The sequence below is a fragment of the Suncus etruscus genome, chromosome 7 (assembly GCF_024139225.1).
Source record: "Suncus etruscus isolate mSunEtr1 chromosome 7, mSunEtr1.pri.cur, whole genome shotgun sequence".
Taxonomy (NCBI): Eukaryota; Metazoa; Chordata; class Mammalia; order Eulipotyphla; family Soricidae; genus Suncus; species Suncus etruscus.
In genome coordinates, this window is record NC_064854.1 from 5,720,331 (window position 1) to 5,746,144 (window position 25,814).

A 25,814-nucleotide genomic window follows, 5' to 3' on the forward strand; every position below is an offset into this window, starting at 1 on the left:
CAAAGAGTGTCTAGTGCAGTTAGTGAAATAACTACACTGAGAACTATTATAACACTGTCAATGAATGAGAGAACTAGAAAGCCTGTCTCGAATACAAGGGAATGGAGAGTTGGGCATTGGTGATGAGAATGTTGCACTGGTGAAGGGGGTGTTCTTTTTATGACTGAAACCCAACTACAATCATATTTGTAATCACAGTGTTTAAATAAAGATATTATTAAAAGAAAAGAAAAGAAAGGCTGCACACTAAATCAGTCTCTCCTTTGATCTCTAATAATGAGCAAACTCCAAAAATCATTATAGTTTGTCATAAGGACGGTAAAAGTGTCTTTCCAATTCCTGCTTTTTCTGTTTTTGTTTTTCTTAAGTGTCCAGTAACAAACCTGTTAGCATGATGACAGAGTGAGAAATCATGGGGTTTTCTTTGTACTTAAAAGCCATCCCTTCTTAACACTGCTCTCTGAGAAGTGAAAATAAAGCTATGGGTTTTTTAAACTGTCCAAGAATAAATAAAAGCAAATTAGAAAGTGGTTAACTATTGTAGTGCCTCAAAGGAAGAGATTTTTAGCGATTGAATTTGGTAATGATTATAGGTCTCAGATCGTCTATAAACTATATGCACCAAGCGGTGCCTTGTCAACTTTCATCAGTCTCTGTGACTTTTTGCAAGACACCTAGAAGATGCTAGGCTGACCAGAGCTTCATAATAATATGTCTTCAAGCTAAATCTTACCCAGACTTTCTTCAGTTACCTAACTGGAAAATGTGGTCTTCTTCCACAGTACTCCAATGCTTTTCAAAGCTCTGACCACCGATTAGAAAGCAGCAAGACCATAAGAACATACTGAGGCACCTAGTGTTTAAATCTGGAACTCAGAATTTGCCACCTAAAAGACCACCAGAGAGACAGACAGTAATATAAATGCAAGGGAGTTTATTCCAGCATGCTGGGGTCCAACATCTCTTAAGAAATGAGGACCCTGAGAAATAGCTCACATGTCAAATTTAAAGGGGGTACCTAGGCCAGACTCAGGGTGCAGTTGTCATCTGGCTGGCTATCAGCTGCTGTTTAGCCTTATATGAATGTATATTCCTGGCATTTACCCCTACGGCCTGATTCCAGGAACTGAAGTTCTTCTGGGCCTAGTCTTTCGACCTTAAGACTACAGCCATCATGGCTGCACTTTGCTCACAGCAAAGCCAGGTTTACAGCCATTAATTTCCTCAATCAAGCAGCATACAGAAGACAAAGCAATGTTATCTTCAAGCAAGGGCACACCCTATGCTAACATCCAACATTTTAGGTTACAGTTAATTCTAAATCTTACATTCTAAGACTATCACTGGTTCCAAATATTGGCGGTCCCCCTTCTTCAGTTAAGGTCACCATGATGGGGAGTCTCTGTGAGCTTCTCCATGCCCCCGCCCCTATGGGGAAAAGGGCAACTCATAAAACAAGAATCAAACAAAAAACAGAAAGGAACTAGATGCACCTACAATACTAGACAGTCACAGAGCTATAGAAATCTTTATTCTTCACCCATTTTTAAAGACTCCTTTGTTCTCTTTGTCTTTTTCTCTCTGTCAGAGGAAAGATTTGCACACAAAGGGACTTAATTAAGAAAAGTTCTCAGAAGCTGACAGCTTCAATCCTTCTCTAGGGAAGAAAACTCCATTTACCATACAACAGATTAACAGCACAACAATGTGGCAGCCCAGAATAAACCATGTTTCTTCTCAGGCACCAAAGAATAACAGCCCAATTTATGGTTTAGATCGAAGCTAACAGTGTCTTGCTTATAATTTTGTGAATTATTTCCTCAAATCATGCATGAGCTTACATATGAGGGATAAATGCAAGCACAGTTTTCAGGATATAGTTTATTTGGTAATTCAATATCAAAAATTAGCATGAGCACTTTTTCTAGGTTGAAGATACCACTGGAAAAAGTCTGGAAGTACATGACCTGACAAATTAAAAACCAGAACAGCTGCACATAGTAGGAATTGAGTCTTTGGTATCTCCTACCATGTTCTTCTATGTAGAAGCCCTACATCCAACATGAAGGATTAGGATTCAGGGTTTTGGGAGGTCAGGGAAGTTTGCTAAGGTGATGAGGGTCTCATGATGGAATTAATGTAAGTCATAAGAAGCAGAGACTAGGTACAATCCTGCTTTCTTTATACCCTCTGAGGACGTATTTCCACCTGCAGGTCAAGAGGAGGGTCCTTAGCAAAACTCAGTGATGTTGACACACTGATCTTGAATTCTCAGTTGCAGAACACCAAGATAAAGAATGTTTTTTTTTTTTTCCACAGGCCCAGGTATGACCATCTAAATGAATAAATATTCCTTTTGCATTCAACATGTGGACTAGAAGCAGATGAAGAGCCCCAACGACCAGCTCCCCAAATTTACTATATGGCTTTATACTGACAGGGTATTGCAGAGGGAGGATGACAAGTGGTGACTCTTAGCTGCAAGTAAAACCCATACTCAAGTCATGAGTTAGGATCTCTCTGCTCCTTGCTGAGAACAAGGAATAGAACTTGATTAGATGCTTTCATATGTAAATTGATAGATTAAGCCTTAATAGCAGACACTCACTGAGTATGATTACCTTCTTGGGGAAGACTAAAACCACAAAGAAACTCGAAAATGTCTGTTAAAGTAAATTAAAAATAAATAACACCTTTGTTTTTGGAATTTGAGCAAATGAGCAATTTTGTTTTGGAAGTAGAGCAAACGGATACAGGTAAATACTTCTTAAAGAGAGAAACTGGTATATATTAGGATAGTAATGGAGAATCCTGAGCACTTAGATGTGATATAAGTACAATAATTTTGTCTATCAAAACTTTAAATATTAGCACCATGTCCCATAAATACAAAATATTATTTTAAGATTAATTCTTGGTAAAAAAAATAAATGGTGAATTTAATTTTTACATCATATATAATAATTCAGATTAAATATCTTCCAAAGAATAGGCTTTTAAAACATGAATATTGGGATATATTATGGGATCTGCTTTGCTCCATTTTCTTTCAAGAACATGCCATGTAAGGAAACAAGGTTCAGTGACAGGGAAAAGTGGAGACTGTAAGAAACAACAAATAATAGTATAGAAGTTATGTATACACCTTTTCTCTCTCTCTCTCTCTCTCTCTCTCCTCTCATCTCTCTCTCTCTCTCCTCTCTTCTCTCTCTCTCTCTCTCTCTCATGATGCCAAGAATCCTAAGTAGAAAAAACCTTTACATCTCCCTTTTCCTACACATCATATTTCATTCTCATTTGAGGTGACAGCAGTAATGATAAGCAGCAGTAAGTCATAAAGATGAGACGGTAATGTATAAGCTTCAAAAGCTTTGATGACAAAACTCATATACTCCAACTATAACTTGTCTACAGGGAGGCCAATTGAGCATCTAAACTTAGTTTGAGTATCTGTGAAAATTCCTTTGAGCATCTTGTGTCAGTTGTCAATAACTAAAAACACTGGACCCTAGTCCAATTCTGTAATAAATGCCTGAAAATAGTTAAGGGACTTCAAAGACTCCAGCTCAGTTACATGTGGACTAATGAAAAAACCAGGTGTACAGAAGAGAGCAGCTGAGGCTGTATGTTTTCAACAGAGTGATGTTTGTGTTAAAACTGAGCGATGTTAGAATTCAAAGTTTGGTTTAGAAGTTAACTGTATGGTATGTATATGCCTGGTATGTTGGGGGCTCTGGGCAGGACAGCTAGCCACAGGCCCCCTGGGCTGAACACCTAGTCCAGGGGACCAAGGTCCCCCCAATCCTGGTGGGTCTTCAAGGCCACAACTGGTTAATTGGGCCCTGGGGGGAGGGGGGCAGAAATTCCTCCCTAGGCATCCAAAAATTACAGAGGCTCGGCTGGGCTCAGAGTACTCCGCATGCCAGGATTTCTGGGTGTCTTTGCCTGGTATGTTGGGGGCTCTGGGCAGGACAGCTAGCCACAGGCCCCCTGGGCTGAACACCTAGTCCAGGGGACCAAGGTCCCCCCCAATCCTGGTGGGTCTTCAAGGCCACACCTGGTTAATTGGGCCCTGGGGGTGAGGGGGGCAGAAATTCCTCCCTAGGCATCCAAAAACTACAGAGGCTCGGCTGGGCTCAGAGTACCTCCGCATGCCAGGATTTCTGGGTGTCTTTGCCTGGTATGTTGGGGGCTCTGGGCAGGACAGCTAGCCACAGGCCCCCTGGGCTGAACACCTAGTCCAGGGGACCAAGGTCCCCCCAATCCTGGTGGGTCTTCAAGGCCACACCTGGTTAATTGGGCCCTGGGGGGAGGGGGGCAGAAATTCCTCCCTAGGCATCCAAAAACTACAGAACCGCGCGGGGGCATGAGCCCCCGCGCGTACTTCATATACTTCATGTTTTCAGAATATCCCTTATTCTTATGTTATGTTTTGCATATATAGAATGTTCACTTTGTATTCTACCCTTTCCCACACCCATACAAAACTCTTTTTTACTCCTTAACTCTCTAACCCCCTCTCAAACATCACTAACCTACATTACTCTTTTTAACTTCAGTAGTGTACAATCCTAATCACAGTCCAAAGCTGTCCATTGTGTGTGACAACCCCAAACTATTTCAAGATACATAAAATGGACACGTATTTCTTTAGAATATTTTGTGGTTTTTTTCGGACAGCTATAATTCTTACTAAATTTTGTCTTATAAAGTGATGATTCTAACCACTTTTTATCTTCTCTTTTTGAACTGTTTAACAAAAAATTTTGGTGGAAGAGTCCCCCAGTTTAATGCTTATGATTGAACCATGTCATGGGAATCATTGGAATTGTTCTTATGGCCCCCATATGCGCCAATAACACCATGTGGCATTGCTTTTTTATTTGCATAGGCACATTAAAATGGGAAAATACTATACATACAAATAAGATCCTATTTAATAGAAATTGGAACACACAAATCTTGTAGTGCAGAGAGACCTTACACCCTGAACATTGACATAACGACCTGGCACAGACCTCAGAAGAAAGGGCATAATCCATTCTCCCCTGAACCAGGGAAGCCATCCACGAAACATCCAGGCTGGTCTATAACATCACCTGGAAGCAATCCTCTACCACGGAAGTCCTACACTGCTCAGACTTTGACCTGCTCAAAAGAGACTTCCCTTAACATTGAGAAGACTTAACAATGACAATGACCTGCTTACAGGACAGGGCTCCCTGCATTGCCCTTTGATTGTGAGGTGAAAGGAGAGGATGCTCCACATCCTGACTTCAATGTAAGATATGCAGATTCCAGGATCTTTAATACAGAAACATGATACCAACAACAGAGACAGTGTGAAAAATAAAAGTGTGTTGGCACTACAGACAATGTATTGGATTGGATGATCTAGCTTGCCTGAAGCCTAGGCTTGGTCTTGTGCCAGGAAACTTCAGGGGTCGGGTCTCTTTGTACTTAGGCCAAGGTTATTTCTTTCCATGTCCCTCATATTTTGGTGGGCCTATGCAAACAACAATTGCCACTCTAACACCATTTTTACTGTGCTCCTTTGACTCTAATCCTTAAAAAGAACTCACTTAAAATTTGAGGTTAACATAAGCTAATATGCATGTATATGGAAATGTAGAAAATACTATGCCTGTATGTTTAAGGAGTTACGTAAGTTTTATGGCTTTAGATTGCTTTGTGTACTGTTAAGAAATATTATAATGTGTTACAATCTGGGGACTTGAGGGACAAAGCAATTGTACATGGATTCTGTCTTATTTATCTTAATGTTCTTTGGCTGAAATTTCAAAGTTAAGATATCTGCGAGGGGACTTCTGAGAATTATGTTATGGGTGATTGTCCTTCCACTGTAACTTTACCTTGTCCTCTTTCTTTGCACCCTTGTTCTCATAATTAAAAATAAAAATAAAAAAAAATAGAAAAAAAAAAAAAAAAAAAAAAGAAGTTAACTGTAAACTAACTTTGCTGTGAACCTAAGTATAGCCATGACGGCCTGCAGTTTTGAAGTATGAAGACCAGGCCTAGGAATAACAGCCAGGACCTAGAACCTGATACTATGGAGATATTCAAGGAATTGACCTCCTGATCAGATATTGGAGACCAAACAGCGGTGGACAGAGAGCCAGATGACACCACACCCTGGATCTGGAGAGGCCTGATCACCCCTCACTGAATTTGACAGCCAGCCCACCATAACTGTTTGTCTGCTACTACATTTAAACTACAACCACTCTTAGCCCAACCTTGTATTAAGGACCAATAATTTTAAAAAGATCAATACTCAAAGGCAGGGATCCCCTAAATTGAACCCTTGGTACTCTTTAAAATTTCCATGTATGCCTTTTTCAGGGTCCTCATTCCTTAGGAGATGTAGGACCCCAGTGGCTGGAATAAACTCCCTTGCATTTACATGACTTCCTATCTCCCTGGTGGTCTTTTCAATGGTGGATCCTGAGTTTTGGACACTGACAATGTTTTCAATAGTTATGCTGTTTTGCCAAACGAGATGATAATATTTTGCTCATAACATGTTTGGACCCCCTCAGGCACAACTTGTGTGATTAAGTGATATGCTAATTAGAGAAGCTCTAGGCTTAAGAGAAGTGCCCAGGAATAGACCTGAATGAGTAATAACACTAATGAGGGAAGCTACAGGATGGCCAAGCTAGGCCACTGGACTTTACCTAATATACCTTAGTACTGGGTATAACCAATGAGAACTTCTAGTGACTGCATAATTCTAACCTGAGAGAAAGTATATAAAAGTAGGATCAGTCCTTCACCAACTTGGGAGAACAACACATGGGAAAAGAGAGGCAGACTTGACCTCAAACAAAACTATACCAAGACATACAGTCATCAAAATGGTAAATGCTAAAGAGAGAGAAAGAGAGAAATTAACTACTTAAAGTATTAAGAGAGAAGAAAAATGTTAAATATAAAGGAAAGTAAATAAGAACCACAACTTCTCTCTCATGTGAAATAGTCCAGGCAAGAAAAGAGTGAAATGACACATTCTTATTACTGAATAAAATAATTTTTTTATCCTTGAACCCACTCCCCAGAAAAATTGTCCCATTTAGATTGGGGAGAGGGATTAAAAATATTCTCAGACAAACAAAGAGGGGGGACTGAGCTGATATATTTTAAAAATCATCAGAGCATAGTTTGTTTCTCAGTTCGTTGCACACCCTGCCCTGTGAGGCCAGGGCAAAGACAGTAGTCTTGTCAAAATCATTTATTTTTCTGGTCCACCCTGTCATGACATGTCAACATATATGACAGGGTCAGCTGCCAACCAATATTGGCACAAAAGAACTCAAGGCAGTTTTCCGTGAAAAAGGGCATGCATGATGCATTAGCAGAGGCAGCATGTTCATTTGCTGACGTTGCATGGCATGAGGACAGAGATTCTACTGAGACAGCCTGGTCATTGACTGAGAACCAATGACCCCAGAACTGCACCATCAATTACATAGGAATGTGATGGAGGAAGTTATAGATCATGAGACCATATTAGGAAGTATTCTTAAGAGAGTGGTAGGGACAAAGACAAGGGCAGGGTGGTGAAGGAAGAGAAATGGAGAAAGGGAAGAGAAGTAGAGGAAGGTGAGAAAAATAAAGAGGTGAACCAAGAAGATAGTAAAGTATTAAAGTACATGCCTTGCATATAACCCAGCATAATGTATTTCTGGGTATTACTTCTGAGTATTGCTGAGTGTGAACCAGGAGGCCTTCTAGGCCTCCTGTGGAGTTAACCTTTGTGAGTACTATGAATATGCTAAATATCAAATCTTTATCTGATGTTTTGAGTACAAAATTTATCTCCCATCCAGTTAGCTTTCTTCAATTGTAGGCCATGTTTCTATTACCATATGGAAATGTTTTAGTTTGATGTAGTTTCATTTATTCATATTTAATGCCATAGCCCTTGCCATTGCCATCCTATCACTAAAGACTCCTTTGAGGTGTAAGTCTTGGATTGCTCTGCCTATGTTTTCCTCAATGAACTTTATGGATTTGAATCTAATCTCAATTGATCCACTTTAAATTGACTTTTGTGTAATGTGTGAGGTATGGATCAATCTCTAATTTCTTACATGTGGTTATCCTATTGCTCCAATACCATTTGTTAAAGAGACTGTCTTCATTCCATTTCAAGTTCTTGGCTCCTTTGTCAAAGATTAATTGACTATATACCTGGGAGTGTGTCACTGGATATTCTATTCTGACCCATTGGTCTGAAAAATCTCTCTTTGTTCCAATATCATGTTGTTTTCCTCATTATTGCTTTGTAGTAGAGCTTCAAGTTAGTTAATGAGATGCATACCTTGTCTTTTCAATATGGATTTGGCTGTCCTAGGAATTTTATGATTCTACACAACGTTTTAATTGGTTATTCTAAGTCCTTGAAGAATGTTGTCTGCATTTTGATACAGATTGCATTGAATCCATATAGTAATTTAGGTAGGATGGTAATTTTGAAAATATTGATTCTTCTGACCCATGAGCATGGAATGCTTTTTCATCTCCTTAGGTCTTATTCAATTTCTTTCTTAAGTGTTTTAAAGTTTTCTTGGTATAGGTCTCTCACCGCCCTTGTCAGGTGGATTCCTAGGTACTTGATAATTTTGGACACTATTTTAACTGGGATAGACCTTTTGATCTTTTTTCTCTTCTGAGTCATTAGTTGAATAAAGAAATGCAATTGTCATTTGTGTATTGACTTTGTAGCAGGCCACTTTGCTGTATTAAATCATTGTTTTTAGGAGCCATTTGTGTAATATTTAGGGTCTTATGTATATCAGCATGTCATCTGTAAAGATAGATACTTTGACTTCCTCTTTTCCAATTTGAATTCCTTTGATTTCCTTCTATTGCCTGATTGTTATTGCTAGGAATTCTAATACTATTTAAATAAGTGTGGAGACAATGGATATCTTTGCCTAGTGCCTGACCTCAGTAAAACTGCTTTCAATTTTTAACCAGTATATTGGCTCTGGGCTTTTTATAGATAGCCTCTACTATCTTGAGGGATTTACATAGCTTTTTGACATGTATCAACCCACAAAGTTTTGATTAGTATTAGGTAGGTATTTGCCTGTTAGTGTCTGCCCTTCTTTCTGGCCCTGAACAATACATACTGTAAGTGGAGGACAGTCAGGGTTCTTAGTCCATGAGGCTGTGAATCCCTGAACATGCTTTTCATTCTTATGTCTGTCTTGTTTTCTTTTTTTTTGACTTTGTGCTCAGAAAAACAACCAACCAACCAAACAAACAAACAAATAACAACTCCTGGCAAGCTCTTATATAATGCCAGGGATAGAAACTTGGTCGGCCACTTCGAAAGCAAATACTCTACTTACTGTGCTATCGCTAAGTTCTTATCTTGTTTTATTTTCTTCTTTTGGTTTTGGGGCCACAACTCATGATGGTCAGGGGTTGCTCCTGACTCTGCACCCTGAAATTACTGCTGGAAGGCTAGGGGACCATTTGGAATGCCAAGGATTGAACCCAGGTTGATCACATGCAAGGCAAACACCTTATCCATTGTGTCATTACTCTGACCCTTGTGTTGTTTTCTTTCTTTTTTTTTTTCTGAGCCACACCCATTTGATGCTCAGGGGTTACTCCTGGCTAAGTGCTCAGAAAATGCCCCTGGCTTGGGGGGACCATATGGGATGCCGGGGGATTGAACCAGGGTCCTTTCCTTGGCTAGCGCTTGCAAGGCAGACACCTTACCTCTAGCGCCACCTCGCCAGCCCCATGTGTTGTTTTCTTAACCCTTGAGATGACCCTGATATAGGCCCATTCACCCACTGCTGGTTCCAGCAGACCCCTATGAGAACATGTTCTCTGGGGTCAGCCATCTCAGGGAACATTTTTCAGCTCTGAAAAACAGAATACATTACATTGCCCTTGACAGGACAGACTCACAAGAGGAACCTGTCTTCATGTGTCAGACCTTGATCTACTTCTTTATAATTATCATGAATTATCATGACTCGCAGCCCGGCCATGAACATCAAAAGCTAGAAATCCCTACAGAAAGCTGTGATGAAAGGTTTACTTCCCTCTTTGAATTTTGATTTCTATATCTAATAATTAATTTCTCATGTGTGTATGTGTTTGGCATTTTGCTGTGTTTTTAAGGAGGTGTGATTTTATAATGTCTACGATATTGTGAAAGATGGAGTTTTGGGTGGTAAGTCTTCCAACTTTCCAGCCAAGGAGAGTTTTTATCAATATTAAAGAAAAACTAAAAACTACTTTTCTCTTCAGTGGTGTTATGCACAGCTATATAGTGGCTTTAACTATGCATGCGAATGCTTTCTCAGAGGACTAGGGCTCTTTGAAAACTCACAGCACCATGAACTCACAGGATGAATGGCATTATCTATCACAAAAAATTGAAGCATGCTCTATATCCTATCCAAACCCTAAGCCTAACAGAAACAGAAAAAAATAAAACCAGCTGGTACAATCCCAACCTTATAACTGATAAGAGACTAGAAGGATTTACAGTTGTATGTCATAACCTTACAGGGAATAATAGCTGTAAAGAGTCTGAAAACTTGAATAGAACATCACATCCCTTACTTAAACTCACAAGTGCTCTATTTAGAATAAACTCTTACATATCCTCTACAACATCTGCCCCAGAATTTCAATGCCACTTAAAATGGGCCACGGATGACAATAGAGTCCAGACAGATTGCTTTTAGCCTGTGTCCTTCAGATTTCCTTTAGATACTCTTCCCAATAAATCACTGCTTTGAATTAAATGTTCATTTTACCCCAGCATCCTAGTGCCTAGAACTAATATATTAAATATAATTTTAGGGGCCAGAGAGAGAATACAGCAAGTAATGTGCTTGTGCGTGCTACTGATCTGGGTTGATCCCTGGCATTCCATATTATTCCCCCCAGCACAGCTGGGAAGATTCCTAAGTGCAGAGTTTTCAGTAATCCTGAGCACTGCTGTGTGTGTCACCTAAATAAAAATAATAATTTTAATAAATACAAGAATGATAGTTCTGGGCCAGAGTGATATTACAGCAGGCATGTCTTGCACTTGGCTAACACTGGTTCTGTCTCATGTACCACATTTTGCCTAGTCCACCAATATTGTTCCAGAGTGATCTCTGAATGAAGAGCTTGGAGTAATCATGAAAACCACAATGTGGCCCCACATAAAAATCAAAAATGAACTTATCGGGCTGGAGTAGTAGAACAGAGGTAGGGCCTTTGTTTTGCATGTGGCCAACCAGGGACAGATCCAGGTTCAATTTCAACATCCCATCTGGTCCCCTCGAGCCATCCAGAAGGAATTTCTGAGCAAATAGCCAGGAGTCCTCCCTGAATGACACTGAGTGTGGGCCAAAAACCGAAAGCAAACAAACAAACAAACAAAAAAAAGAGACCTATACTTGCTCGCACTATCTAAAAGGAAATATGTATGAAAACACAATCACTTCTTTTTATTTTTATTTTTTTAAGAAGTTTCTTTTGTGTGTGTGTGTGTGTGTGTGTGTGTGTGTGTGTGTGTGTGTGTGTGTGTGGTTTTTGGGTCACACCCGGCAGTGCTCAGGGGTTACTCCTGGCTCCATGCTCAAAAATTGCTCCTGGACCATATGGGATACCAGGATTCGAACCGATGAACTTCTGCATGAAAGGCAAACGTATTACCTCCATGTTATCTCTCCGGCCCAAAAACGCAATCACTTCTTAATGATGACACCCAACACCTTCTTTTGACAATATTCCCAAACATCAGTCACCTCTCTAAAGAAACCTAGAATATATCCTACCACTTCACAGAACATATTCACAACAATTGCATAGTAGATATGTAAAAATATGTGTTGAGAGTGTTTAGGTTGAATTTCTTTCACAGATACCTCTTCACTTACACAACTAGTGACAAACAAGATGCTCTCAGTCTTAAACCACCTGAAAATAAGAAGTCTTAAGTGTGTGCAGCTTGCTCACAATGGAGCAGAGTAAGGGTTAATGTCTTTTTCAGTCTTAGGTTGTATATGCTCTGTCTTCAAAGATCAAAAGCTCAATTTTCATCTAAATGGAGGGGATGAGACCTGAAAGTGTGGGATCTAAGCCTCCTTTGATGTATGAATTTGAATTTAAAACACCAGTTTCCTAAGGTGAAATAGTTTCTCCTGCATACAGAGGGGCATTATAAAAAGTCACGTGAGACAGAAATGTGGTCAGAAGGAGAGAAAATACCCCTTTAAAGAAACAAACATTTAATTATAACAGATGTGTACCACTAAGGAATCATCCTTTTCACAATTGCCAACTGTGTATTTGATTGTCTTAGATGGAACTTTTTTTTAAGATTTATTTTAATGGGCTTTTTTTTTTGGGGGGGGTGCACACCTAGTGACGCTCAGGGGTTACTCCTGGCTATGCATTCAGAAATCACTCTTGGCTTGTGGGACCATATGGGACTTCGTAGGTCAGTTGCTTGCAAGGCAAGGGCCCTATTCCTGCACCACTGCTCTGTCTCAGACCACATGCTTATTCTCTTGAGCTAATGATCCAGAGATTCCCTGTTAGTGCTCCAAAGAAGCAATGCTTCACCATAATTTGTGTCACCCCCCCTTTTTTTTTTAAATAAAATCTTTATTTAAGCATTATGATACAAGCATGATTGTAGTTGGGTTTCAGTCATATACAGAATACCTCCTTCACCAGTGCAACATTCCCACCACCAATACCCCACCTTCCCCACCCCTGCCTGTATTCACGACAGGCATTCTACTTCTCTCATTAACATTGTCATGCTAGTTGTTAGTGTAGTTATTTCTCTAACTGCACTTGTCACTCTTTGTGGTGAGCTTCATATTTGAGTCCTTCCTACTTGTGTCCCCTTGATCTTCAAGGAACTCCGAGAACCAATGCTTTCATTTTTATTATAATTCAGATTCTGTAAAGTGAACCCTTCCCTCCAATTTCCTTTTTCCCTAACCTCTTCCTTTGAGATGTAAAAGCCACCTGGATGACTAGACTGCCCCCCATCTGGAATTTGGGGGTTGGTTGAATAAAGGAGTCTGGTTTGGGGTTAGAGAGAGAAAGCACATGTCATAGGCAGCACATGGCAGAGAGAGGCCATGAAGAAAAACACAGGCTGACTCTGATTAATCCTTTCCTCACTGCTTGGTGTATTATTTCTCTGTTGTCTCCCAACTTTATCAACCCATCCGCCTATACTATAGGGTTATAAACATGGTTCTTGGACTGGCCTCACCCAACTCATGGATATATTTATATATTGATTTTACATGTTTCCACACTTTGAAGGACAGAAATGACAATGTCATTTCAGGCATAACAATATAATATAATCCACATTTTAAATAACCTACATTGATTCCGTGTTTATTGGCTAGAAATCCAGACATCTTACTCAGCTTTGAGCAAGATTTCGCTTTCCCTTATACAGAATATTTTTCTACCATACACAAAGTGCCATTTTATCACCATCTGATTTTGAAGGTAGAGTTAGAGGTGCATATCAGAATTCAAATCTTGGCTTCACTATTTAGGAGCCATTTAGCATTTTGTAGATTGTTCTTCATATTTTTTGGTGGGCCTATGCAGAAGTTACTCTCAGTTGTGTGCTCTTGTTTGCTTCCAGTGTTGTAAGAAGATACATGGTATTAGAAATAGAACCAAGGCTTCAGGGGGCCGGAGGAATAGCACAGTGGAAGGGCATTTGCCTTGCACGATGCTGAGCTAGGAAGGACCCAGGTGTGATCCCTGGCATCCCAGATGATCCCCGGAGCCTGCCAGGAGTGATTTCTGAGCCCAGAGCCAGGACTAACTCCTGAGCATTACTGGGTGTGTCCCAAAAACCAAAAAAGAAAGAAAGAAAAGAAAGAAGACTAAGGCTTCCTGCATGTTGTGTTTAACTAGCTTGATATTTTGATCATAATTATCTATTAGAACCTGTTTCCTTTCCTTTAAAATATGCACTTCCGGGGCCGGCACAATAGCGCAGCGGTAGGCAGATTCAGGACCAATTGTGGTTTGAATCCCGTCACCCCATATGGTACCCGAAGTCAGGAGCAATTTCTGAGCACAGAGCCAGGAGTAACCCCACGGCACCACTGGGTGTGGCCCAAACCAACCCCCAAAAGTACTTCCTATTAATTTATCTATTATGTAAATTACAAAATATAAGTATAAAACAGAGGTACTTGTGGCATAGCTGTACCCTTCCCCTATTTATAAAGGATTGAAATGAAATATTGTTTGAGATATGTAAATAACATCTGAACGAGTTATATTGTGGCCACTTAGGTTACAAGGTTCAGGGGAAACTTTAGAGCTATCTCCTTGACTCTTACTTTTATTGGAATAATTACATTGCTTTAGACAAAATGATAAATACTGAGAAAACTAGATAGCAAAATCTGAAAAGGGTTCAAATAAGAGGGACTAAGAGTATATATGCTGCACTGTCTTACATAAAAGAACACACGTTTTTCAATCTAAATAACTTTGCTTAGCAAATGTAAATAAAAATAAATTATTCTTGGTTAGCGACTGCAGTCCATTCAGAATAAAAAGAGACTAAAAACCATGAATAATCACACCTTTTTCTTTAGTGACACATTATCATAATTTCAGCAAAGATAATTTAGATAGAGCTTTTGAATAGTTAAAGTAATTTTATTTTCATTAATAGACTTCTAGAAATGAAATGTTTGCAGTAAGTGTAGTTAATCACAGATAAGGTGATCAAGTTCTATAAAGTTTGGTTTAATTTATTTAGCTTGGATCATTTTACTAGATCATTTAATCTCATTGGCTTCACCCAGTTCATGTCCTTATTGTTTAAAGGACAATTTACTAGCAAGCATCATTTACTAATAATTAATGAATTTCTTTCCTTCAAAGTATAATTAAAGTTGCCCATTAGAGCTTGTGGTTAGCTTTGTTAACAATTTGTAGACACTGAAATGATAATGTTACAAAAAAAAAAAAAAAAAGAAAAAGTAGAAAGCTGTAACTCTCCGTAAATTAAAAGTAAGTGGATTTATTTGAAGATTTTACACAAAAATCTAATAATTCTAACACAGACACAAACTTGCAGACATATTTCTATCTTCACTATCATCAAAAGGAACACATTATTTTGCTGCATCCAAAACCAAAAGTAAATTATGAATGGATTTTAATTTGACTTTGTTCTGGCCTTGTGGTAGTCATGGAGCTGAGTAGGTATTGAAGCTGCTGCATAAAGCCTTTTGTGTCTCGCTGAAACTACATACACGAATCATAACATAGTAGTACAATAACTAGAAAGTGAAGTGGTACTCTGGAATAAACAAAAAATAAGTGGTTGAAGTAGGTTGCTTAATTATGTTTATGAGGCACTGAGCTTATTACCACCATTTTGTACCTTCTTTTAAATATTTCTTGTACCTAAAGTAGTGACTGCATCTTTCTGGCATCACATTCCTTATATTTCCTGGACCCATGGTTAGAGGTCAATTCTAGTTATGAAGAATTTGTGCTACAGGCTGGATTCTGACACCCATCTGTACTGATGGATTTCCACCCAAATTGATCTAATTCTTAATCTTAATTCCTCAAGTTTTAATTGTCTTTAAAGATTGGGTCTTTAAAAAGGGTAATTAAGATGAAATGAAGACAGTCAGATGGTTGATACCAATTGAACTTATCAATATTCTTACAAGACAAGAATAGTAAATATCAGACACATGCTGAGAAGAATAAGGTCACATGAAGAAACAGAAATGATAGAGAATCCAAAGAAGACAATCCTTGATCTTAGATTCCTAAAACAATAAAATCTTTACTAAATGTAGCCAATAGTAAAATGTTAGCAGTCCTGCTAATGAATAAAGAAAGCAGAAAGTACATAAAAACCATTTATAAAAATTATAGACCAAAAAATTAGCTTCCTTATTTAAAGTCGGTGCCTGCTGATATCTACTGGAGTAGAGAATAGTTGGTATAATTTGAGTAGTCTATAAAATCCTGCTAGTAATTGCATTTTTGATATTCAAATTACAAACTTCTCTATAAAGAGGAGTCTATTATATTATATTTTGTGAACGCAGTGAGGTATTTTGTTGATACTGATTGAAAGTGAACTGAGTATTAACCCAAGTTGTAGTGTGGCAAAGAGCAGAGAACACAAAGCATGTAGATAGATGACAAAAAGTAGTCACATGCCCAAAGGAAGTCAAACACAATGACAGGGAGAAGAAGGTCTTTTACTTCCTTCCAACTGAAGAATTCCTCACAGGTTGCCTTCATTAACCTCTCTTTTTACAGTCACTAGCTTTGCAAATATGACCCTATAGAACCCCCACCCCGCAACTGAATTAATTTTTTTAAACAAATATAAATTGCATACCATAGAAAAAATGTCATTTTTGTCAAGCCTCATTGACTAAAGTGAACGTGCAGATATGACTGTTGACGGCCCTCAGAATCATGCGGTTTCCCATTATTATAAGAAAATGACCTCTTGGTCTTATGTATAAAAATAAGACTTGATGCATAACTTCAATAGCCACAACAAAATACTGAATTCTCTTCTGTCTACTGAAAAAAAGCCAAAAGAGAGACACTAAAACACTTGTGCAGAACAACACTAAATCAGAGAAATGCTTAGAAAATTACCTTATTCTAATAGAAATGAACAAGCAGGATATATACAATGAAATAATTAGATAGCTGGACATATTATAGGAGCGGGGATATAATTCACTTGCGTTTTCCACAGCAGTTAGTAATTAGCTGCTAAAAGTTAAGAATAAAGTGTCACTTGATGAAAGATGGACTTCACAGCCTAAAAAGAGCCTGACTGATATTTTTAAATTCTTCTAAAGATCATAATGATTTCCATTTCCCTTTTGTTATCATCCTCTTTTGTATCCAAAGTGGTCAACTTTTGGCTTTTTGTTTGTTTGTGGGCTCTGCATCTGTCAGTATTCAGGACTTAAACCCGGATCTGTATTCACATCCTTGGCAATGATCAGGGGACAATATTGAGTGCTTGGGCTTGAACTGGGTTTGTCAGATGCAAGGCTAACATTCTCTCTACTATAGTATCTTTCCAGCCACCAGTCATTAACTTTTGAAACCAAGAATTTAAATAAATAATAAAAAAAGAGAGAGATCTTCCACCCCATAAGAAAAGGCAGCTAAAAAGTACCCAGAACTTAGAATCTAAAACTTAGATACTAAAATAAGTATCTTAATTTTCTTTCTTTCTTTCTTTTTGTTTTTTTTTTTTGTTTTTTGTTTTTTGTTTGTTTTTGGGTCACACCCAGCGGTGCTCAGGGGTTACTCCTGGCTGTCTGCTCAGAAATAGCTCCTGGGACACTGGGATTCAAACCAACCACCTTTGGTCCTGGATCGGCTGCTTGCAAGGCAAACACCTCTGTGCTATCTCTCCGGGCCCTTAATTTTCTTTCTACCTGTGAACTTATGTCAACACATGACTACTCTGTGATGTGTTACTGTTCTTAATTCCATCGTTTACCTCTTGAGCCACTCTAAGAAAAGAGGAAGGGGTATATAGTGCAAAAAGAAAGTGATTTTTTTAATGCTAGTTTTAAGTGCTATTTTTGAGTCTATATTTCTTAGATTTTTTTTTTCCCAGTATGGCTCTAAAGCACTCAAGGGAATTTTGTTGTGTCCATTCCTTCCAGGTCAAGATAAAATGGTCTCCTTTAGACCTTCTCAGCACATATGGTTAACTTTCAACCCTCATTATTATGTTGAATGTGGAGCCTCAGAGTACTGTATTTTTCACTCTATAAGCGACCTTCACTGACCATAAGGCACACATAGTTTTTAGATGCTCTCCTCCCCTGCACTTAGGTTTCAGCTCCAGGCAGCATTTGCTCCATAAGACGCACTTTGGGGGAGAGGGAGGAGTGCGTCTTATGGCCTGAAAAATACAATGTCCGACAGATTTTCCTACAGACAAGAAGCTCTTTGATAAAAGGGCATGGTTTTTATTATCTAAAACCAGGGCCTCATAGGTTGTATTTTGTTTTTGTTTTTAATCAAAGCTGTCTTTGTTTCTCAAAAGAATTCAATTTTTAAAAATGTGGAGTATTATTCTTAAGGTTTATTTTTAATTTGGGGGGGGGGCATACCGGTTGACGCTCAGGGGATACTCCTGGCCATGTGCTCAGAAATAACTTCCAGCTTGGGGGGACCATATGGGACGCCGGGGAATCAAACCAAGGTCCGTCTGTCATAGGCTTGCCAGGCAGACACCTTTCCACTAGCGCCACTGCTCCAGCCCCAATGTGAAGTATTATCAAACAGAAATTTCTAGAACCAGAATTGGGTGTCCGAAGTTGGATAAATCTTAGGAAGATCTGTCCTTTTGTCATACAGATGTTAAATAGAGTTGACTCATTTGTTCTTTTTTATTTTTTTTCTTACCAACAGAAGCCCCAAACAAAACAAACTAAAAGAAACCCAGAGGGGAGATATATTGTGTTCCCATCTTGTCCTACTTAGTTGTCAAGCCAGAGTGATGATTCTTGTTTTCTAACTAAATCCTACCATGCTTTCATTATAAATCTTTCCTGCCTGAATTACATTTGTCTTCTATTAGTAGTTTGTTAGGTTCCTTCAAGTTCTGGGCAACATCCTGAATCTGCAAACTCAGTTGCATATCTTTGAGCCCAAATTATCATGTAGAACCCCTGGAAACCCCTGCAGGATTCATTCCCCCCCCCCCACACACACACCCAAATGCACTGCTCATCTTTGAGGACTGGAGATGCCAGGATGCCCTCTGGTGCCAGCATGGAAAATCTCTAGCATGCAAATCAAATGGCAAAGTCCAGATTACTCCCAGGGAAACATATATTGGGGGGATTAATTGCACAGTGGTTGCTTGTAAAAGCTTCTCCATGGATCACCAGTGGGAAGACTAGGCTTTCAGACATCAACCACTGGGAATGAGCAGAGACTGATGAAGGCATCACTTTCATCCTTTGAAATAAGGGACAAGCTTGGGGTTCATTGCATGGAATGTGAGGGTGATGCTGCAGAGTTCAATCATTTTAGTTTGATCATTGAATCGAACTAGTAAGCACAATTACCAACACACTTATTTAAATATTTTGCGCTCATTTCTTCTCCAAAAATTAGACATAAGAGAAAACAGTCAATGGTATAGACCGGCACAGGCTAAACCGAATTGACCCGCAAAAAACTATATAGCTGAAGATCTCATATACATCTTAGATTAGGTTAGTAGCCGCTAATCTAAACGAAGACAAGTGTTTAACCTGAAAAGTTGCTTCTTGTTTTTCTCATCTGCTCTGTGTTGGCACGCAATAAGCCACTCTTGTCTCTGAATTTTAGAACATCTGCATGATGCCCTGAATGCACAAGCTGAGGAAATGGCTTATCTAGGTGCATTGCCTCCGTTAATTAACTATGAGCGAAGAATGTATCTTACCCACGTGAGTGGTAGGCAAATTAGCCTGTGTTTGAAAACAAGGGGAGCATATTGCAATCCACTCAAAGTAGAAACAGAAAAATCAAGTACTCATAAGTGTTTGGATGCTTCCTTCAGTGCCAAGGGCCTCATTCTAACAATAATAATAATAATAATAATAATAATAATAAAAGCATTTCATGGTGGAAAAGCAAAGGGAATTCCTGCGTGTTGGCCACGTTGATTCCAAAAGAAAAATAATAATCTCTACACTGAAAAAAAAAATAAAGACAGTTTGGATTAAGGAAAAGAGAGAGAGAGAGAGGGGAAAACTCGGTACACCTCTAAGAACCAGAGAACTCTTCATCAGAGTGGGGGACATCATGCAATGGGGAGAGCGGGAGGAGGACGCCCCCTTTCCTAGAAGTCTTAAAGTCGCACAGGGAGGGAAGAGGGGGGGCAGAGGCCTCTTACCACGAACTCCTCCAGGGTCTGGTAGGTCTGGCCCCGGAATTCACAGTAGTTCTTCCTCTCCTTGCACTGCGGGCAGCACTGGCTGGTGTCGACGTGGATGCAGCGAGGGTGCAGCCGGGGACACTCGGGGGGCGCGCACAGTGGCCCTTCCTCGGTGCACAGGCAGGGGCAGGCGGAGGGCCCGGGCGCAAAGTTCTCCCCGATGGCGTACACGAACCCACTCTCGTCCACGCAGCCTTTGCCCCGGTAGTCGGGGTACACGTATTCCTCCAGCGGCTCGGGCGTGGGGACCAGTTCAGGGAGGTTGGACCCCTGCGGCGCAGAGGAGGCCAGGGGTTCCCGGGGCGGCGGTGGCGGAAGGTCTCCCCGGGACCGAACCTGCAGATCTCGGCTTGGGGGCGCCCAGCCTGGAACCATCCAGGCCTGCTGCTGCTGCTGCTGCTGCTGCTGCTGCTGCTTCTGCTTGCTCCAAGCCTCCCGGCCGGAGAGCGCACGGCCGCCTTTGCCCCTCCAGTCCCGGCCACCTCCACCGTCGCCCGCCGGGTCCCTCTCCGGCGCGTCCCGGGGCGCGTGGTCCCTCTTCTCCTGGCCGGGCAGCTCGGGCGCCTGTGCCAAGGTCTCCAGCGGGAGGCTGGGGCTGCACAGAGCCACGGTCAGGCAGCAGGTGACCAGGACGGAGCTGGACAGCGCGCCCGCTGCCATGGCCCTGCAGCTGGGCGTCCCCTGGCCGCGTCCCCGCGCGCGCACAGGCGGGGAGCGCAGCGCAAGGCGAGGCTGGGCTCCTCCACGGCCCCCCGGGGTGCCGCTGTCCCTCCCCGCGGAGACGAGGCCGCAGCAGCCGGCTGGGCACCCCCAAGGGCTCCCGCCAGCCCTCTGCCCTGGCGCGGGGCTGGGTCCTAGACTAACGGGCCGGAGCGCGCAAGCGGGCGGGAGGAGCCGCCTGCCTGGTGGAGGCGCGCAGCCGGGTTCCTGGACATCCCCACGCGCGGAGCCCTTCGTGGAACCGAGTTCCAGGACCGAGCCGGCTGTGCAGCATCTAGCTCTCTCCCTTCGGGCCCTTGGCGAGCAGCTAGGGAGGAGGAAGTGGGAGAGGAGGGTTTGTTTGGCGCCCAGATGGGTTGGTCCCCTTGGAGACCCCGGGGACCCCAGGCGCACGGACCCGGACTGGACCCCTCACTAGCTCGCTCACTTTTTCAGAGGTGCCACACTGGTGTTCTGCAGCAGAGGCAGCTATTGGTGACACAGCAGGGACGCAGGGGAAGGTTTCCTGGTGAAAGGGGAGTGAAAGATTAGTCCTTCGATTTTTATTTGGTTTTTGTTTTTTTCCTGGCAAGGCTCAGGAGGGACCATATGGGATGCCGGGGATCGAACCTTAAGTGAGCCACTTGCGAGGCAACTGCCCTCCGGCTTCCAACAACTTTTGAAGGCTGCGCTTCCAGAAAGAAGGCGCTGGCCAGGCTTCTCTGCACCCCACAGCACCGTGCGCCCAACCTCCAACTAGGATCAGGATCCCCAAAGTTTCGGTAGGGGCTCCAATACTAGGCTGCTGCTGCTGCGCTGGTTTCCTCTTGTCATTATTATTAAAATTATTTTTTTTAACTGATTAGAGGGTCTGGTTCTGGGACAGACCCCTCCCTGAAACATTGGGGGGGATGCAGGATGGGCAGAGTCTCCCACACGCTGGGCTATCCTTCCCCAAGCCTTTCTGGAGCCCAAAGTTTCTGTCTCCCTCCCAAAGGGAACCTGAGAGTCTTAGAAGCCACAGCATGCAACGACACTCCTTTGCTGCAAGTTGCCTCTACTCCACCTGCAGCTAGGCGCACTCCGGGCTGTGCCACCTCTCACCCTTAATCAGGAGCTCCATATTTCCTTGAGGGGTCTTCTGCTCACGCCCTCCTAGCCCTGGCAAGCAGAGTGCTTCCCACTGATAGTCACCCGGCTGTAGAAGCTCCTGGTAGAGATGCAGATAGCCAGGGAGGAGAGATGGGACCAGGGTTCAAGCCGGCGCGCCCCTGGCCATAAGCACCCTCAGTAGAAGGAATGCTCCAGTTTTACAGGCACGGGCTGGGCTGCAAAATCTGAGGCAGACCCAGGTCCCGGGTGGGCGCAGGAACAGCAGACGCCAGTGGACACAGAGACCTTAGCCATCGCCAAGCACTTGCACCCTTATGAAGGATCCCACCAGGTGTTTCTCCTTGGCCGGGCGTTTCTGCAGCGTCCATGGGGGTCTCCCCTGCACACACCTCTGGTCTGGTCCTCGCTGCCTTCTCCAAGGCTAGTTGTCTCCAAAGGGCAGGGTGGGCTTCTTTCCCCCCCGGTAGGTGCCCGAACTCTCCTGCCCAAGCAATCCCGAGGATGGAGCGACCGAGGCGCGCTGGAAGGATGGAGACACGGATCTTGGGGCGCGGCTGGAAATCGCTCCCGGACGCGCTCCTGCCTCCCCAGCTCACCCGGTGTCCGGGCACTGCGGTTCTAGCTTGGGGGTGGGGGGCGTCGCCCTGGAGGCTCCCCTCGCTGCTGTGGTGTTCTGTGACCTCAACCCACTCGCCTCTGCGTGGCCCGTCGCGTCACACACCTGTCTGCCTGCAAGCCACGGCCTGCGCAACTCCCCAGTCGCAGCCGCAGGGCTGGCAGGCTGGGTGTGCTCCAGGGCTGCTCCTTGGAATCTTGCCCTCCCCTAGACCTTTCATCTCATCTCGGGTCTCTGATTTTCTTCCCTCCCCTCCCCTTTCCTTTTCTTATCTCTCCTCCCCTTTCCTCCCTTCCCCTTTCATTCTCTCCCTTCCCCTTCCCTCCCCTTCCCTCCTCAACCCTCCCTTCTTTCCATTCCCTTCCCCTTCCCTCCCTTCCCTTTCCTCCACTCCTCTCTCTTCTCCTCCCTTCCCCTTCCCCTTCCCCTTCGAACTCCCCTTTCCCTTCGAACTCCCCTTTTCCTTTGCATTCTCTTTCCCCTCACTTCTCTTCCCTTTCTTTCCCTTCCCCTTTCCTTTCCCATTTCCCTTTCCCTTCCCTTCGTTCCCTTCCCATTCTCATTACTTTCCCTTTCCCCTTTCCCTACCCATTCTTTTCCCTTTCCCCCTCCCCTACCCATTCCCCTTTCCTTTTCCTTCCCTTCCCTTCCTTTCCCTGCCCATTCCCCTTTCTTTGCTGTTTTCCCCTTTCACCTTTCCCATGTTCTTTCCCTTCCATTCCCCTTTCCTTTCCCATTCCCCCTTCCCTTCTCTCCCCTTTCCTTCCCTTCCCTAACCCTGACTTTTCCTTCCCCTTTCCTTTCTCTTTACATTACCCTAGTGTCTTCCTTCCTAATTGGCCTCCTCCTGCTTTCTATTCCTTGGACAGCTTGGTTTTGCTACAGTGGGAAAACTGGAATCAAATTGGAAATAACTTTGGACCTCGAATGCCAAATTAACGCAGCAGACTATTAGGAGTTTCTTTCCTTCTTTTTTACATTTGGAAGTCTCGAATTATTTTAAATCAATTGCAGCTCAAAAAACTTCAAATTAATTGCACCGGAGACTCTGTGAATTGGCCTTTCTCTTCTCAGCCTCGGTCACCCCTATGGAACCTGCTAACCCTCTATATGTCTGTCACAAAAGGGCCATTTGAATTAACTCCTGGGTTTGCTGAACTTTCAGCTGGCTTCTGGGTTAGTCAAAGTAATTTATTTTTTTTATTTATTTATTTTTTTTTTGGTTTTTGGGCCACACCCGGTAACACTCAGGGGTTACTCCTGGCTATGCGCTCAGAAGTCGCTCCTGGCTTGGGGGACCATATGGGACGCCGGGGGATCGAACTGCTGTCCGTCCTAGGCTAGCGCAGGCAAGGCAGGCACCTTACCTGTAGCGCCACCGCCCGGCCCCAAAGTAATTTATTTTATCTTCGTAGATATGTTACTTTTTTTTAAGGGAGGAAAATTATCTATTAAAATTCATCTCAAAATGAAATACTTTCAATGGATAATATTCATTGCTAAAATAGAAATTCTTAGTGTTGTCTGGGAATCTCTGAGAATGTACAGATTCATATGTGTGCCCTTTTCTCTCGAAATCAGGCTCTGGGTGCTGGAAGGTGTAAAGTGATATGCTTGATATACTTACAGAACAATATTAAAAATCACAGTGTCTGCAAGGACAAAAAGGAGATATCGCTGGTGAGAAATAAGCTCTGAGAAAGGGATGTGTGTTGGAATGTTGAATGACTCAAGTTCAATTAGGGACGACTTCTTAACTGTTTATCTCGCAGTGTTATCTTATAATAAAAATGAGTTATAAAATAAAATTATCCTAAGCTCTAAAAATGTAATATATATTGAAGGATGTCACATATGCTGATCAAGAAATTATTAGATCATAATCACTTAACTCTCACGAACATATATGCACCAAATAGAGCTCTATTTGTCAAATAATTATTGAGAGACCTGAGAAAAATAGCAATGGTAGCAATAGAGTGGTAAGAGGCTTCAATATTCTATAATTAGATTGTTCATTCATGAAAAATGTAAATAAAAAAGCAAGAGACCTAAATGAGCATCTTCAAAAACTGTCCAATATACAGATTCATAGCACTGGTCACTGAAAAACTGAATACACATTCTTCTCCGTGTTGCACAAGATAGTCTCTATAATAGACAGTATCCTGGTACACAATATAAACATACATAAGTAGAGTTCCTACCAAGAATCTCAGATCATAAAGCCACAAAAGTGGAAATAAACCATTAAAAGAGTCAAAAACAAATTAACTAGAAACTAAACAACATACTGCTAAACAAAAATTGGATCCAAGAAGAATACACACAAGAAAAAAATCTTCCAAAAATAAAAATTAAGACACCAACTACCAAAATTTACTGGACACAGCTAAATCAGTACTAAGCTGGAAATATACAGCTATTGAAGTACGCACCAGGAAGAAGGAATAGGCTCAAATTAACAAGTCAATATGTCAACTAAAAAAAAAAAACAATAAAATGAATCCCAAAGCAAATAAAAGTCAGAGGACAGTATAAAATTGTGGAAATGAACGATGTTAAAAATTTTAAAAAATATATGAAAGAAACCAGGAACAGGTTCTTTGAAAGAAGCAAGATCAACAAAACCACTACTAAGCTCATTAAGAAAAGAAGATTAGGGCCCGGAGAGATAGCACAACGGTGTTTGCCTTGCAAGCAGCCGATTCAGGACCAAAGGTGGTTGGTTCAAATCCCGGTGTCCCATATGGTCCCCCGTACCTGCCAGGAACTATTTCTGAGCAGACAGCCAGGAGTAACCCCTGAGCACCGCCGGGTGTGGCCCATAAACCAAAAAAAAAAAAAAAAAAAAAAAGATTAAAAAATAGGATTAGAGATGACAGACAACGCAGAAATACAAAATATAATAGAAATTATTTATGCAGCCAAGCTCTAGAACCTAAAAGAGATAGATGATTTCTTAGAAGTATATTCTCAAGATTAAACCAAAAAATATTATAAAGATCGAATATACTAATCTTTCGTAAATAAAGTTGAACGGAAAGATTTTCCCCAAGGACAAAAGAACCCCAGGATTCACAAGAAACTTCTGCCAAAACTTCAAAGAAGTTTTAGTGCCATACTAATCTCGCTCTTACAAAATATTAAGGAAATATTGAGGTGTCTTCCCAGACACCTTATATGAAGGCTACATCCACATTGATATCTAAATCAGACAGAGAAACTACTAAGAAAGGAAATTATAAATGAACATGTCTGATGAACATTAATGCAAAAATCCTCAACAAAATCCTTATGAGTTTCATCTAGAAACACATATAAAACAGGTTGGGCTAATCCCAGGTGGTGTTCATACAAAGATGGCATAAGCACAAATCAATT

General features: G+C 41.7%; 1 protein-coding gene across 1 annotated transcript in view; it reads right to left on the reverse strand.

The window, feature by feature from the left end:
- Positions 1–20,782, reverse strand: part of VWC2 (von Willebrand factor C domain containing 2) — a 166,248-nt gene extending 145,466 nt beyond the window's left edge. Inside the window, exon 1 of the mRNA XM_049777284.1 lies at positions 19,961–20,782. Coding sequence (XP_049633241.1) covers positions 19,961–20,662 — 702 coding nt within the window. The 5' untranslated portion in view covers positions 20,663–20,782. The remainder of the gene's footprint in view (positions 1–19,960) is intronic.
- Between the last annotated feature and the right edge of the window lie 5,032 nt (positions 20,783–25,814).